Raw genomic sequence first — 13,514 nt, 5'->3', positions numbered from 1 at the left:
ACGGTGATAAGAAACACCTAACTATAAACTTCAAAAAAATATCCGATTTCACTCTCCCGTAGCCTCTCTTTCTCTCCAGTTTCTTACCTCTCCTACGCTACCTCTGCTTGTAATGGGTTGAAGTTAGATTCAGGAGTGTATCAAATATGGGATTCAGAATCAATTTGTACAAAAGGAAGTAATGACTTTAGATTATGCGATCTCTCACTAAGAATTCCAATTTTGCTTTTTACAACTTAGTCTTTGATATATTCATTAATTAAACCAAGACATGATTTGAGAAAACAATCAAGCTTGAGAGTTGAGAGTACAAGCAGATTTAATTAACTCAAAGACAGACTAAACAAACATTTAATGGCAGCAAATACAAACTTAGCGCTCATCAATTGCTTCAGCCATTCATTTTACAGGATGTGCTTTATGAATCAAAAGAAAACATCTCTTTTGGTTTCTGCAATAGAAAGGGTTTTAGTACATTCATTGCTCCTCAAAGCCAATAAAAGGAAGTAACTCCTTTGGTGCCTATAAAAAGAGGCAAAAGAAGAGCAAAACAACACACCCGTCATGGGGTTTAGATCTGCATCACTCTTGCGTGTTTTCCCATCCTTGTGCTCAAAAGATTAAACCCTTTATACTTGGTAAAGATGTTCTTTCATCTTCACCAAAAGAAAATAATCAATCTTGAACGGTATACATATATATCTTACTTCAGTTGGGAAGCTGAATTCCTCTTAGCTTCAAGGTTCGAGCCCTCTTTTAGTGCAATTTGAGATTCATTCTCCATTCCCAGGAAGGCAAGAGAAGCAGACTGGAGATAAGACGCGACATGCCACACGGGAGAGATTACTTGCGCTTGAATTGCATCATCTAAAGCTTCTTTCGGCATCTCACTCATTAAGTAACACAGACTTCGGCGTGCACAGACTGTTGGAGAGACCATTCCTCCATCAATGAACTGTGAAAATTTTGAAATAAGCAATGACATCATCAGGTTAACGCGCTCTGTGTTCCTATAAGTGTGTGTGTGTTCAAGTGCTTAAAAATAAAAATAAAAACAAGACCTGCGTGTAACACTCAATGGCCTCTCTAAAGTCTTTTTGCCTGAAAGCCATATCACCCTTCTTCTTCGAGTTCAAAGACTCTTGCATCTGGTCTGTCCACATTTGGAACGAGAGCTGCATCGGCAAAACATGTAATACAACACCATGAAGAACCAAACAGAACCGCAGACATTATGATCTATGCAAACCTTTCGGACAACATCAATTATTACCAGACACTATTAATTGAGTAACAGAGCCAAAGCAATTGATTTCTCGAACTTAAATCTGGAAAGATACCTCATTGGTGACACCCTCGTCGTCTTTGTATCCAAGTTTATCCAATATCTCAAGCATAGCGGTCAGATCCCTTCTTGAACAAGCCTCACCAAGAGGGGACAGAGGAGACACCGAACCACTGTGAGGTAGACCCATTAAAACATGGGATGGGACCTGAAGTGTTCAATACAGGGAAACATTTATCTGAGTCAGCATACATAGATATGGTGCCTGTTCTTTTTTAATGGCTTAAAATATGAAAAGGAACCTCAGTGTCCTTCTGAAGAGGCGTCAGGGCAGTGACCAAAGATTTTGGGTTTGGCCTCTCACGAGCTTCGTACTGCAGACAACGAGACGCCAGGCGTACTAGTTCTGTGCCATCGCTGTCAGAAAATTGCCCATCTAGGCAAGAATCAGTTAGCGTCTGGAGATTTCTGTCTCTAATCAGATCAAGGGCCTACATAAAACAGATTGAAAGAATCAATTTTCAACTCCATGTAAAAGCTGCAGTCTCATATGCAAACAAACAACTTGTTCTGGCTAAAATACTTACATGGCTCGGAGGTATATGTTTTCCACTGAGGAGATCAAGAAGAAGAGTGCCAAAGCTGTATATCACACTCTCTGGAGTAATTCTCCCTGTAAACACACGCAAAAAAAAACAGAAAGTGCAGCTTAATCTTCTCAATCATATGAATCTTGAAGAAAAAAATGAATTTGATGATGTACCAGTTCGTAGATATTCAGGAGGGGTGAAAGCAAGATTTGTGCTGTAACTTTTTCCATCCCGGCTATTCTTCATCAAGCCAAAAGTAGAAAGTCTTGGATTGCATTCCTTAAAAGGCCCTCAAGGAAGTCAGAGAGGGAAGGAATAGCAAAGATATATGGACACATTTTCCAGAAGTAGCAAAGATATATGGACACATTTTCCAGAAGAGCTATAGTTGATTAGATTGCGTCAATAGTACCTCGTCGAATAAAACCCGGTAAGCATTGAGGTCGTGATACAGAGTACGGCCTTTGTTGGTGCAGTATTCAAGAGCTTGTGCTAGATATAAAACAACACGGAGCCTCATTGTCCATTTCATTGGTTGTGTTTCCCCTGGTTGCATACAAGTACACTTAGTTTCTAGGGGAATGATATCCAAACAACTTAGTTTCTAGGAGAATAATATCCAAACAAGATTATTAACTCAAACGCTATATACATATAGGGATCAAAAACGAGTCTTACAATGAAAAAGGTGTTTGGCTAGAGTTTCATTGGGCATAAATTCTGCCACAAGCAACCTCTCGTCACCTTCGCAGCAACAGCCGAGTAAATTGGCCATTCTCTCACTCCGCAGCTGGCCAACCGACCTGGCTTCCTCCTGCACAAGGAAGAACATATCCCCAAAATTAAGAATTTACATATACACAAGAGAAGAGAATGAAACAAAGTAGAGATTCAAAAGATATAAGTGGTACCAGGAATTGTCGTGCATCAGGCCACGCCATTCTGGTGAAACGCTTGACTGCAATCTTCTTCTGGTTCTCCAGTTTACCTTTATAGACGACATTGGGAGCCTTTTCTCCATGCTCAGATACAATATACTCCACAGCAAAACCAGAAGTAGCCGACTTAAGCTGTTCTAGTGTGTACTCCCGGAAACCAGGCACATCGGTGATCTCACTATTCTCTCCATTTTCTGCATTAACACACCACACAAAAGAAAGAAAGAAAGAAGAGCACCAATCAGACCATGCCTAAGCTTCATATATCCCAAGTGGAAGTCATTAAGCTCAACTAACCAACATCAGGAGCTTCAAGAACAGCAGTCTTGTGTGATGAATTCCGACAACAACGACCAAGGTTAGAGCATTGACCTCCCATCTAAGCAAACGCGATGATAACGCTCAAACTATTCAAAGACTCGGCTCTTCTTCTTCTTCGAGTCTTGAAAATTGAAAGGTTTCTTCGATCAGAAGATGTCAAGAGCTGCAATGAATTACAGGAAACGATGAATGAACCATTGTAAATCGAATCACAAGAATCCGTTTCTCATTCATTCAGTGAAGTAGTGATACTCACACCAGGGAAAAAAAAGTAATAAAAAAAAGTTGAAAAGGACCGGATTTGGTAAGAAAAAAAGGTCGTACCTTGTCAACTCGCTGCGACGCTAGTGAGTCAACTCGACTCGTTACACTAAATCACCAGCAAATTAAAACTCAACACCACCACCTAGTAGAAGAAGTAACTCAAAATCGAACGGAAAATTTGGGGAAAAAATGAGTTGAAAGATGAGATAAAAAAACCCTAATTTCTGCGCACTTCATCTACATGGAGCCAATCAACTGGATAATAAAATAAAAGGAGAAAATCTATAATCGCCACTAGTAGCTGCGATTCAAAACCCGCAAACTGTTTTTGGATCCACGAACTTGATATTTTAGGTTCCTCGATATAATCAAAACGCTCGAGGAGGAAGCAATAAAAAACAAAACCAGGACAAGCAAATCCACGTGGTTACATTAAATTAAAATAACAAATATATATCTATTAAAAAAGGAACCGAAATCGAGACCGTATCTCAAACGAATCGACATGAACGTATGTGATTCATGTGAAGAAGAGCATAAACAAACTGAAATTGTCGAAACCCACAGGATAATATTTTAGATACAAGTAGATCAGATCACAAGTTTATATTTATACACACAGACAAAGAGTCAAGTGTATACGTGCATCTACTACTATACACATCTGTAAATTCAGAGAAAGAAAGATAGAATAAGCCAAAAATAATTTACCGACAAGTTGATCAACTATTTTAATGGTGAGAGAAGGCAACAAAGAATCTGGCCATTACTATACCAAAAAAATATCCTAAAAATAAAAATTATTTAATAAATTGTTGTTGTCGTACAGATTTGGAGATTTTTTTTTTCTTTATGAATTATCAAGAAAAATGGCACCGCCTGTTAAAGCTATTCATAGATAGAAGGAGGGAGAAATGCTTCTTTTCCCGTTGGCTCCATACCGTAATCACTACTCTTTCTAACGGGGTTTTATAATTAGAACCGTTATTAATCAAGGAGGGAACTAACAAGCGACGTGTCAAGGCTCATGGGCATTTTATGGGCCTCAGCTTTTATGGATCTGGTTCAGCTAAAATCAAACCGGGTTTAAGTTGGTTGTCGATTTAATTAGGATTGGAAGCGATGGTTTAGCTTTGGTTGCTAATTGGAGCTGGTTTAAAAGTGTTTGTTAGGATCTAAACCGACTCTGTTTCTTCCTCTTCTCCTTCTGTTTAAAAGCTCCATCATATATGAGTAATGATTGATTGTGAGTTTTTCATTGTGGATTTTTCTGAAGAATTTTAGGATTCATGCATTGTGGATCTGAAATTTTTAATTTGAAGCGTACAATTTTATATCCTCTGTTCTAACATTGCGAGTGGTGAAAGCAAGTGATTCGATCATTGACAGGGTTTCAATCTTGTTTGTTGATTCGAGGAACGAGTTCATGGATGCAATATTCTCAAAAATATACATTTTATGGATGCAGATAGATAGAAAGATAGATAGAAAGATAGATAGATAGATAGATACAAGTTCAAAGAAGAAGATGAAGATTTATCTACATACATGTATGTTGTATTCTCTTTGAATTCTGTGTAAGGAGATTCAGAGCATAGAGTCTGTCATTGCCGGGAGTCGCCGGAAAAAGTTGAGTGGAGCGGAGGGAATTCGGTGTCGGAGCTTAGGGTGTCTCATGAAGTAGTAACCGGAGAGGAGAGCCAAGAGTTTAAAAGGGGTAATGTAGAGAGCCATGGCAAGGATGAAACAGAACGTCACGAAAATTGCGGTGGCGCGTGGATCACGCCAGCTCAGAAGCGCCTGCACGCGCTCTCCCTGTGCCGCTATGTCTCCAACCACCGTCTGTATCTTTCCCGCCACAATTCTCAGCCGGTCATACCTTTGAGAAACAGAGGAAAACTATCATCAACCAACCAAAGACCAACTCTGTTTTTTGTTTTTTTCCTTTTTGGTTTTAGTAATATCTTGCTAATTTCTTACCTCATTTTCACAATGTCCGGAGCCTTTACGGTCGGGAAGATATCAAACTCTTCGTCGAGCTCATCAGCATTCACACTCTCTGCATAAGATAGTTTGGTGTCCATATGAGGAGGAAACCTTGGCTTAAACCTGTAGTTCCACAGCCCAATCACAGCCATATACAGAAACACAGTCGGCAAAATCATCTCCGGGAACATCACAAGCATTGTGTACAACACGTGAACCAGAGCCGTCGTCACCGGCGTCCTCCAGGTGCACACTTGAGCCATCCACTTCCAAACAGACATGACGCCAGAGAAAACGGTCGTGAACCTGAAGAAGTTGGCTTTGCTTCGCCTCATGCTGAACAGATTATTCGTAAAATCTGTCATATACTCGACCACTTCACGTCTAAGCGGTGGCTCGGACCGGCCTAAACGAGCCACGATTATTTTGAAAGCCTGCCCTCTAAGCCCTTCTTGTTGGCTTACAGATAAAGGTTGTATGTAATGCATTTTAGGCAAGAGAGGTTTTGTGTATTTCATCAGCATATTGGAGACCGATGTGCATGTGAACCTCACGGCTAAGTGAAGCTCTCCTCTTTTCTTAAGACCAGAAGGTTGCAGAACAAGTAAAGGGTAAGCGTGCGTGTAGACACGCCCTGTCTGAAGAGTCGAGAGCCTGATTCTTACTTTCCCAATCGTCTGATCTCTGTTGTTTCCTCCTCCGTTATTGATCCCAGCTGAGAAATGAGCGTTGTCAAAGACGCAGATGGTTAAAACCGTCGCGGGATCAAAAACCTCCCATGTGTACTGCTCGTTGTACTTTGGACTCAAGCTGTTGATTACGGTTCTTGATCGAACCCACTTGTGACCGTATTTGGCTACAACGTACGTGTCCGAAGTGCCTTTCCCGTCACGAGTTTTCATCGGATGGAGCCCGTTTGCGTTAAGTATACCGAGCTCCAAGACTCCGATTGCTGATTTCCAGAGCGGTCTCGCCGTTGGCCTGAGATCGCTGCTGTAGTAAGTGGACTCATCAAAAACGTGGTAGCCTCCATCAAGAACCGCAGCTAAATGTAGCCTGCTTGCGAATTTCACTTTCTTGGCTTTCTCATCATCCATAGCGTCTGAGATGGAGTCTTCAAGATGAAACCAGCGTCCAAGAAGAGGTCTATCATTTATACGTCTCTCAATAGAAGCCAGTGGAATCACAGCTTTTCCAACTGGCTCATCTCTGTTAGGTGCAGAGTGGTCTTCGACTGAGACGACCATGTGTTCCTCAAAAGGCTCAGCGACGACAAACATGAACTCCTCGTCCCATTTTGGATGAATGCTTCTCTGAGAAACTCTCGTCTTCCACATCTGATTACCGACCTGGATTCTCACAAAGGCCTCAGGATGACGTGATTTGTCGGACACGATGATCACGTCCTGAGCCTCTATTACTTTGACCCTTAAGTACCATAGCCGAGGAGAATGGTACACTTTGGAGCGCAGGTTAGCTGATACGATGTTTGAGCTGTCTGAATATGGCAATGAGTCTGAGAAAATCGCGTCACCAAAAGTTTCATCAGCTTGAGTACCGTACCAAACAGCAAGCATGATCTCTGATTTCTTCTTCTCCCCTCTCTTGTTCTCCAACCTGTACCACTCTGGAGCTAAAGGACTATCCGGAGGAACACGAGACTGAACCTCATGGAGATCGAACCGAACAATCCCGACAAAATCATCGAGGACGACGTCTTTATCCTTGACCACAACTTCAAGAATGTTCCACTGAAGATTGTCTTTAGCAAAGGCAAAGACTTGGTTCCACTCAGGATCCGAGTTCTTGTCGAAATGCGTGGTAACGCCTTTGAAGTTTCCGATTTTCACTTCAACATAAGGGTCTAGGCTTCCCGTAAGGTCTCTGGTGGGAAGATCACGGGCCTTGACGACTCTCACAAAGAGGAATCTCATCTCCTCAACGAGATCATATGTGCCGCTTGATGGCCTTTCACTACCACGAACCACTCTTCCTCCAACGATGCGTCCCCCTCCAAGAAACGGGCTCGTCTCTTTCACAGAGAAATCCGGTGGCAGCTGGTGCGAGGATGGACCTGGACCGTTGACTTGAACTACTCTTGGAGGCATCGGCGCAGCTCTCATCTCGTGAACGCCGTAATTCATCTTCGGCTGTGAAGGGGGAACGTTATGAAACGTACGTGCTCTAGGCTTATGCTCTGTTCTCTCATGATCAGCAGCCATGTTAGCATCATGATCAGAGCCTGTGATTATAGACTTTACAGGGTCTTTCCTCGGACTTGGGATATAAGAAGCTCGAGGAGATTCTGGAACCGTGGTTGAGGGAACAGAAGGTGTAATAGAAGGGTCGTCTGTGATGAAGACTCTCAAGGCAAGCTCTCCACGAGCTCGAGAGAAAACGCTGCGTTTCTCTAAAGGGTAATTGAAAGGAGCTGCTTCAGAGCGAGGAACAAAGGATGTTCCATTGACTCGAACTTTGCCAAGAAAGGGCTTAGCTTCGGATTCGTTGTTCTGGTAGCTGTAGACATGGGCTTCGAGTGTGCGGGTTGACAGTACGGAAGGATTCGAGACAACGAAGTAGAAACACTCGTGCCAGATGGGATTCGGGTCGTTGTGTTTGGTGGTTGTGCGGAATATCTGGTTATCGAACTTGAGCTCCACGAAAGGGCTACATGAGTCTTGCTTTTCTCTGTGAAACAGACCATGTGCGCTTATGACTTCAACTCCTAGCTTTATATTGCTCATTCCAGCCTTCTTTAAAAAATGAAGAAACACCTTAATGATCAGAGAATAAAAGGAAAGACCTTATCAACAAAGCTTTAATTTGAGTTATATGACATGAAATCAACCATGGATTTCTGCATCAAAATATGATTCAATCCAACCCACAAAAAGGGATTTCAAGTGAGATTAGAAGAGGTGAAGAACAGATACGGATATTTTGCAGTAACAACTTACAAAAACAGGATTAAAATAACCAAAAGAGAAAAGAAAATGTGCACGTACCTTTGACAAGTTTTTGTTTTCTGTTTCTTGTCCTTCAAAACAAACAGTGGACAAGAACCAAAAGACATGAGTCGGTCTTTAAAGATCAATCACCTGTCTTAATCAAACCACTAATGAATAAAAAATCTTAGTTTCTTATAAAATACGGCAAAGAAAACACAAGTGTATAAAATTTAAGTGTTCTGTTTTACTCTACGGTAGTTACTATTTTGGTCGTACCTCTGTTTCCCTGGAAATTGCCAGGTTGCTTTGTTTGCCGCCGTCCGATCTTGACACGCGTCCGTTTACAGTAGGGGAGCAGAGAACTGATTTAGGCCCATTTAGGGCCTACAACTACGAAACATCCCAGAACCAATGGGATGAACTATGGAGCGTTGACCCCAACCCAAAGTTAAGACGTTTTTCTAATTGTTTTACTCAGTTATTAATGTCAGCTAACGTACTTCTTGGGTTTTTATCAGAGGTTCTTTTCAATATGAATATAGTATATAATGTGTATATATTATATTATCTAATTTTTCAGTTAAACAACCATATATGTAACATAATTATTAATTTTGAACAGCTAGCTATGGTTAGTGCCAAAAATTAGGTACCTTTGGAATATATAAAAATAAATTTGGAAAAATACGTTAGAAAAGGCCAAATAAAAGTCAAAATAAGTACGTATATGTATAGAGATACGTTCAGAAAAGACAAAGCGTCTATTAATAGAGTAGTAGTCTAAAAACTCAAGAAAGACTATGAAGTTTCTCATTAACAATGAAATCTCGTTTTCTCTGAAGGAGACGTATCACTTTCACATTACGTCTCTACTATGCATACGTACAAACAATTATTTTTTGAGTCAACAAGGTTTTGCATTTTTAAATGCATGCCGTCAATTGTTAAACACTCACTATTTCACAAAATTTGGGATATTTAATGTGTTGGTGTATATTTTTATGAATAACAGAAAGAAGAGATTTTAGCAACAAGAAAAAAAAACAAAAAAGGATGTTAGCTATACAAATATATCACAATTTGAACGTCCTTACTTGAACAGTATCTGTTCTATCTACTAAGCCCTTCCAAACATACTTTTATCAACAAAAATTGGAAGTCCACACTCCAAAGAGTTATAATGCCATTATGAGATTGGAAAAAACTAAAGGAGAGAAGTGGAAGCAATATGGAGTTTTCTATCATAAAAAAATTCATCAGTTATAATGGCATTAGTTAACAAACAAAGATGCTTAACAAGTAACACTAAGCTATCGAAAAGCAATTATTCGAAAAGGTTGGGCCTCTCTCTTTAAGATCCAGTGTATTTATAGATTCAATGCATGTTTGATACTTTATATCATAGAAGAAGATAAAGTCAGAGATCCACATAAAAAGAAACAAAACTAGCAAGAGCCTGAGACCAATCATGATAAAAGAGAGAGGGTCAAAATAGCAAGAAAGAAAAAAAACAGAAAAATAAATGAAAAACAAGTTCATCATGAAAACCTCAACGCTCCAATGATCTCCCGACCAAAGTTCAGCTCAAATGCAAACACAAATGAATATATAGATATATACGAACGAGTAATATATATATATATATATATATATAATAAAAAGAGATGAACATTTGAAAAATATGGGCACGAAACCACAACGTGACAGCATCAAAGTCTTCTATCTTAAGACGTGATCAGCCTAAAGACCAATGAAAATACCACTTTGTGTTTTCTTTCTCAACCTAAAAACCCCCTCACAACCCTCCCCACTTTTTCCCCTTCATTTCTCCAATCGTCAACCTCTGGTTTGGATTTCGATTTCTCAAACGAGAACATGGTAAGTTCATAACATTTAATCTTCTAATTTGTATATGTAGATGATGCATGGCTTACGTCTATGTTCTGAATTTACATCCACCAAATTAATATGTGAAATCTAACAGCACCATATTCACATGGGTGGGATTCACATGTTATTTAGGTTGGACGTATATAATTAGTAACATGAAGAGAGTTCATATGTATAGATTGACTTGGTGTGGATATAGTCAGCCTTTTGACCATCTGTATAGAGTGATATGCTATGTCTTCTTATAAGTTTTATGGTATTTGGTTAGGACGAAGGTTCATGTAATAAATAATATGAGTACATGTGTGATGTGTGCAGGCTAATTCAGCATCTGGGATGAATGTAAGTGATGAATGCAAGCTCAAGTTTTTGGAGTTGAAAGCAAAGAGGACATATAGGTTCATCGTGTTCAAGATTGATGAGAATGCTCAGCAAGTTCAGATAGAAAAGCTTGGGAATCCCGAAGAAACTTACGACGATTTCACAAACTCTATCCCAGAGAATGAATGCCGATACGCAGTCTATGATTTTGATTTCACCACCGAGGACAATTGCCAGAAGAGCAAGATCTTTTTCATCTCGTGGTAACACATTAATTAATTCTCTCCTTTTGTGTTTTGTATGATCAGAAAACTCTTTTATGTTTGTATAACTATAATTAATGTGTTCATGATCAGGTCACCTGATACATCAAGAGTGCGGAGTAAGATGTTGTATGCAAGCTCAAAAGACAGGTTCAAGAGAGAATTGGATGGGATTCAAGTTGAATTGCAAGCAACTGATCCTAGCGAGATGAGCCTCGACATCATCAATGAAAGAGCTCTCTGAAAAATAATCATCAATATTCGAGAATGATCAGCTGCATGCATCCCTATTCATTCCTATATATTGTTTTCGTGTGTTAAGGTTTTATATCTTATAAAAAAATCCCATTTCCTGAATATGTCTGCTTTTCCTTCCCGGCTAAGTACATTTTGTGTGGAATTAATGTCTTATGTTGTTTTGCGTTTTCACAACCCAAAAAAATAGTTTTTACTTCAATCTGCTGCTTTCTTTCACAGAGCTCTGAAAGTGAAAAGTTTCCCCCATTAACTTATTCTAGGCGATCAGAAGATTTAAAATGTGGTAAAGTTGTTGAGGACAGTGAGTTGACGATATTCGTTATGCATGTAAGAGAAACCAAGCAAATATAGAGTAGGAGTAAAATAGAAGAACTTATGATTCATCATCGGTATCATGATTCATGATTAATAATATAATATGTCATTTGATGATGCTATGTATAATATGCTATTAATACTATATATCTTATATCAATGCTATTATTAATCTATAAAGATAGATATTGAACGCCATAGTGGTTGCTTTAGCATAAATCGACATATGCCTTTCTTTTCTTAATATGGATTCCATTTTTCAAATTAAAACTACAATATGATATCATCTCTCTCGCCCCAAAAAAAAGAAAAAGAAAAAGAAGAAGGAAGGATAAGAAACTGATTAGACCTTCAGAAATTTTGAGTTATAATAAGATATAATTGGGGTGAACAATGGAGTTATTATAACGAATGCTAACGAATTAAAATTGCATTTTAAGCTATAATTTTTTTAACTACATATCTTTTTAGCTTTCTTACACCAAATGTATATCGATTTCAACTTTTCTGTTTTAACGATTTTTTGAATAACAAGATAGTTAAACTCATTCCAGAATTTGTTTTTTTCTTTTGCATCCTTTTCAGAGTTTCAGAAGTATCCAACACATGTTTTGTATGGGGCTTCTAATTGTATGTGTCAAGTAAAATTATAAAAATGACAAAATAAGAGCAATCAAATGAACACGTACGTAATGCTCGCCAATTTTATCAAGATTCGGCTATTTTGCAAGCTGTAATAAATATTCCTGGTGACATATATCGAATCAAAAAAAAAACAAATAAAAAGACAAACACAGAAAGAAACCACTAAAACCAATGTTGATTTTCAAATATTCCCAGAAGAAAAAACGACACGAATACATTAATCACTGAAACCTACCATTTCGCTTTTTTGCATTCGAACATCTCTATATCTTTATAAAACAGACCAAAATGTGCATTTAATCTGCAATTATAACTTGAAGCTCTAAGCTCTTTATTTAATAACATGGAGTCGGGTATCCCCAACCAAAGAGGTAATCATATAACCAATGTTCAGTATTGTTTTAGTTTCATGTTATCTTATGAAAATCAGATAACTCATTAAAGCTATTTAATTTTTGGGTAAAATATAACATTTATGACGTAGGAGAAGCACAGTTATCAGTCATCAAGGCGTGGAAGGAACAAAAGATAACAAAGGTCATCAACAAGTAAGAAACCCTTTTTCAAGGGTTCTGCTTTTCCTAATAGCACAGCTGTGACGATTTTCTGATTGCAGGACTCAGAAGAAGCTACTTGAGATTTCAGGATGGGAGAAAAAGAAAACAACAAAGATCGAGTCTGAACTCAATAAGATACAGGTGATTCCACAACAAAGACTCTTGTTCTACTTAAAAGTTATATGATCAAAAACACGAATCCATCAAATGAAAGAATACGGCTGCATCTAAAAAACAAAGAAACAAACAAAAAAAGATTGTTGTTTTCTGCAGCGGAAGATGGACATGAAGAAAATGGAGAAAGCAGAGAAACTAAGGAGCAAGAAAGCAGCAGTTCATGCAAAAGCACAAGATAAAAAGGAAAAGGTTCAAACCAGGCGCGCTCAAGAGATTCTCGATGCAGAAGAAGAAGCTTCTAGGTTTCAAGCCATGGGACAGGTTCCCAACAAGTCATCTTTCAGCTGCTTCTGATATCAGCGGTAACCCGTGTTACAGATTATCACATATATCCTCTCTCCTATGTATATGATCCATTATCTTTTGTATGTGTGTTTTTGCTTGTGTTGGTCATGGACCAAGAGTGCCATAATCATTGTTCACAAATCAAAACCCTGAACTAATCAACCTTATTGAAAACATGGATCATACAAGAATACAATCTGCAACCTAGGTGAATAGATAAAGAAAATTATCATCTTAGGGTCTCAAAGACTTATTATTGAAGTTGGAAAGCTGAAAACTGGACATGAAGAGTCACGAAACCCGAGCATGAGGAAAAAAGGAGAAGCTAGAAGTTAGGAAGTCTGAAGAGAGAATACCAAAACACAGAGAGAACCCATAAGTTATCTTCAGATTTGATCTATGGTTGATAACATTGTAATATTGAAGATAAGTTCAATGTATGTACGAGTTTTACACGTCAAAGTTTATCAC

The 13,514-nt window shown here is 38.7% G+C and overlaps 4 protein-coding genes across 6 annotated transcripts; 2 read left to right on the top strand and 2 right to left on the bottom strand.

Annotated features, from left to right (window-relative positions):
* Window positions 1-288: 288 nt before the first annotated feature.
* On the bottom strand, window positions 289-4,045 carry LOC18014944 (probable serine/threonine-protein kinase At5g41260). Its single transcript, XM_006396203.2, has 11 exons — window positions 3,459-4,045; window positions 3,111-3,297; window positions 2,787-3,007; window positions 2,554-2,689; window positions 2,288-2,421; window positions 2,049-2,154; window positions 1,873-1,958; window positions 1,588-1,776; window positions 1,341-1,493; window positions 1,062-1,175; window positions 289-955 (listed from the first exon to the last, which is right to left on the bottom strand). The coding sequence occupies exons 2-11, from the start codon at window positions 3,190-3,192 to the stop codon at window positions 704-706; spliced, it is 1,473 nt and encodes a 490-aa protein (XP_006396266.1). The 5' UTR covers window positions 3,193-3,297; window positions 3,459-4,045; the 3' UTR covers window positions 289-703.
* Window positions 4,046-4,819: 774 nt separating this feature from the next.
* LOC18014943 (FT-interacting protein 1) lies at window positions 4,820-8,424 on the bottom strand. 3 transcript variants are annotated; one of them, XM_006396202.2, is made up of 3 exons: window positions 8,390-8,424; window positions 5,379-8,134; window positions 4,820-5,277 (listed from the first exon to the last, which is right to left on the bottom strand). In XM_006396202.2, exons 2-3 carry the CDS (start codon window positions 8,126-8,128, stop codon window positions 4,986-4,988), a joined length of 3,042 nt encoding a protein of 1,013 aa, XP_006396265.1. In that variant the 5' UTR covers window positions 8,129-8,134; window positions 8,390-8,424; the 3' UTR covers window positions 4,820-4,985. The 3 variants fall into 3 exon arrangements, with proteins under 3 accessions (XP_006396265.1, XP_024010095.1, XP_024010094.1); XM_024154327.1 differs by having other exon boundaries at window positions 5,379-8,137; window positions 8,390-8,417; XM_024154326.1 differs by having other exon boundaries at window positions 5,379-8,158; window positions 8,390-8,412.
* Window positions 8,425-10,090: 1,666 nt separating this feature from the next.
* Window positions 10,091-11,150, top strand: LOC18014942 (actin-depolymerizing factor 8). The gene is made up of 3 exons (XM_024154319.1): window positions 10,091-10,210; window positions 10,541-10,806; window positions 10,900-11,150. Exons 1-3 carry the CDS (start codon window positions 10,208-10,210, stop codon window positions 11,048-11,050), a joined length of 420 nt encoding a protein of 139 aa, XP_024010087.1. The 5' UTR covers window positions 10,091-10,207; the 3' UTR covers window positions 11,051-11,150.
* A 1,125-nt stretch (window positions 11,151-12,275) lies between these two features.
* LOC18015162 (uncharacterized protein At3g61260) lies at window positions 12,276-13,332 on the top strand. The gene is made up of 4 exons (XM_006396200.2): window positions 12,276-12,395; window positions 12,509-12,572; window positions 12,641-12,722; window positions 12,855-13,332. The coding sequence occupies exons 1-4, from the start codon at window positions 12,368-12,370 to the stop codon at window positions 13,050-13,052; spliced, it is 372 nt and encodes a 123-aa protein (XP_006396263.1). The 5' UTR covers window positions 12,276-12,367; the 3' UTR covers window positions 13,053-13,332.
* Window positions 13,333-13,514: the final 182 nt, after the last annotated feature.

The sequence above is a fragment of the Eutrema salsugineum genome, unplaced genomic scaffold, assembly GCF_000478725.1.
Source record: "Eutrema salsugineum unplaced genomic scaffold, Eutsalg1_0 scaffold_3, whole genome shotgun sequence".
Lineage (NCBI taxonomy): Eukaryota > Viridiplantae > Streptophyta > Magnoliopsida > Brassicales > Brassicaceae > Eutrema > Eutrema salsugineum.
Note: the sequence above shows the minus strand (reverse complement) of the source record. Positions and strands in the feature narration are given on the sequence as shown.

Excerpts from the sequence above, each read along its gene's own strand:
- LOC18014942 (XM_024154319.1), top strand. Across the intron at positions 10,807-10,899 it reads AAGATCTTTTTCATCTCGTG|GTCACCTGATACATCAAGAG; the intron begins GTAACACATTAA and ends GTTCATGATCAG.
- LOC18014943 (XM_006396202.2), bottom strand. The coding sequence starts at position 8,128 with ATGAGCAATATAAAGCTAGGAGTTGAAGTCATAAGCGCACATGGTCTG. Across the intron at positions 5,278-5,378 it reads CCGGACATTGTGAAAATGAG|GTATGACCGGCTGAGAATTG; the intron begins GTAAGAAATTAG and ends TGTTTCTCAAAG.
- LOC18014944 (XM_006396203.2), bottom strand. The coding sequence starts at position 3,192 with ATGGGAGGTCAATGCTCTAACCTTGGTCGTTGTTGTCGGAATTCATCA. Across the intron at positions 2,690-2,786 it reads CTGATGCACGACAATTCCTG|GAGGAAGCCAGGTCGGTTGG; the intron begins GTACCACTTATA and ends TTCCTTGTGCAG. Across the intron at positions 1,176-1,340 it reads ACGAGGGTGTCACCAATGAG|CTCTCGTTCCAAATGTGGAC; the intron begins GTATCTTTCCAG and ends TTGCCGATGCAG.
- LOC18015162 (XM_006396200.2), top strand. The coding sequence starts at position 12,368 with ATGGAGTCGGGTATCCCCAACCAAAGAG. Across the intron at positions 12,396-12,508 it reads GGGTATCCCCAACCAAAGAG|GAGAAGCACAGTTATCAGTC; the intron begins GTAATCATATAA and ends TTTATGACGTAG. Across the intron at positions 12,573-12,640 it reads ATAACAAAGGTCATCAACAA|GACTCAGAAGAAGCTACTTG; the intron begins GTAAGAAACCCT and ends TTCTGATTGCAG.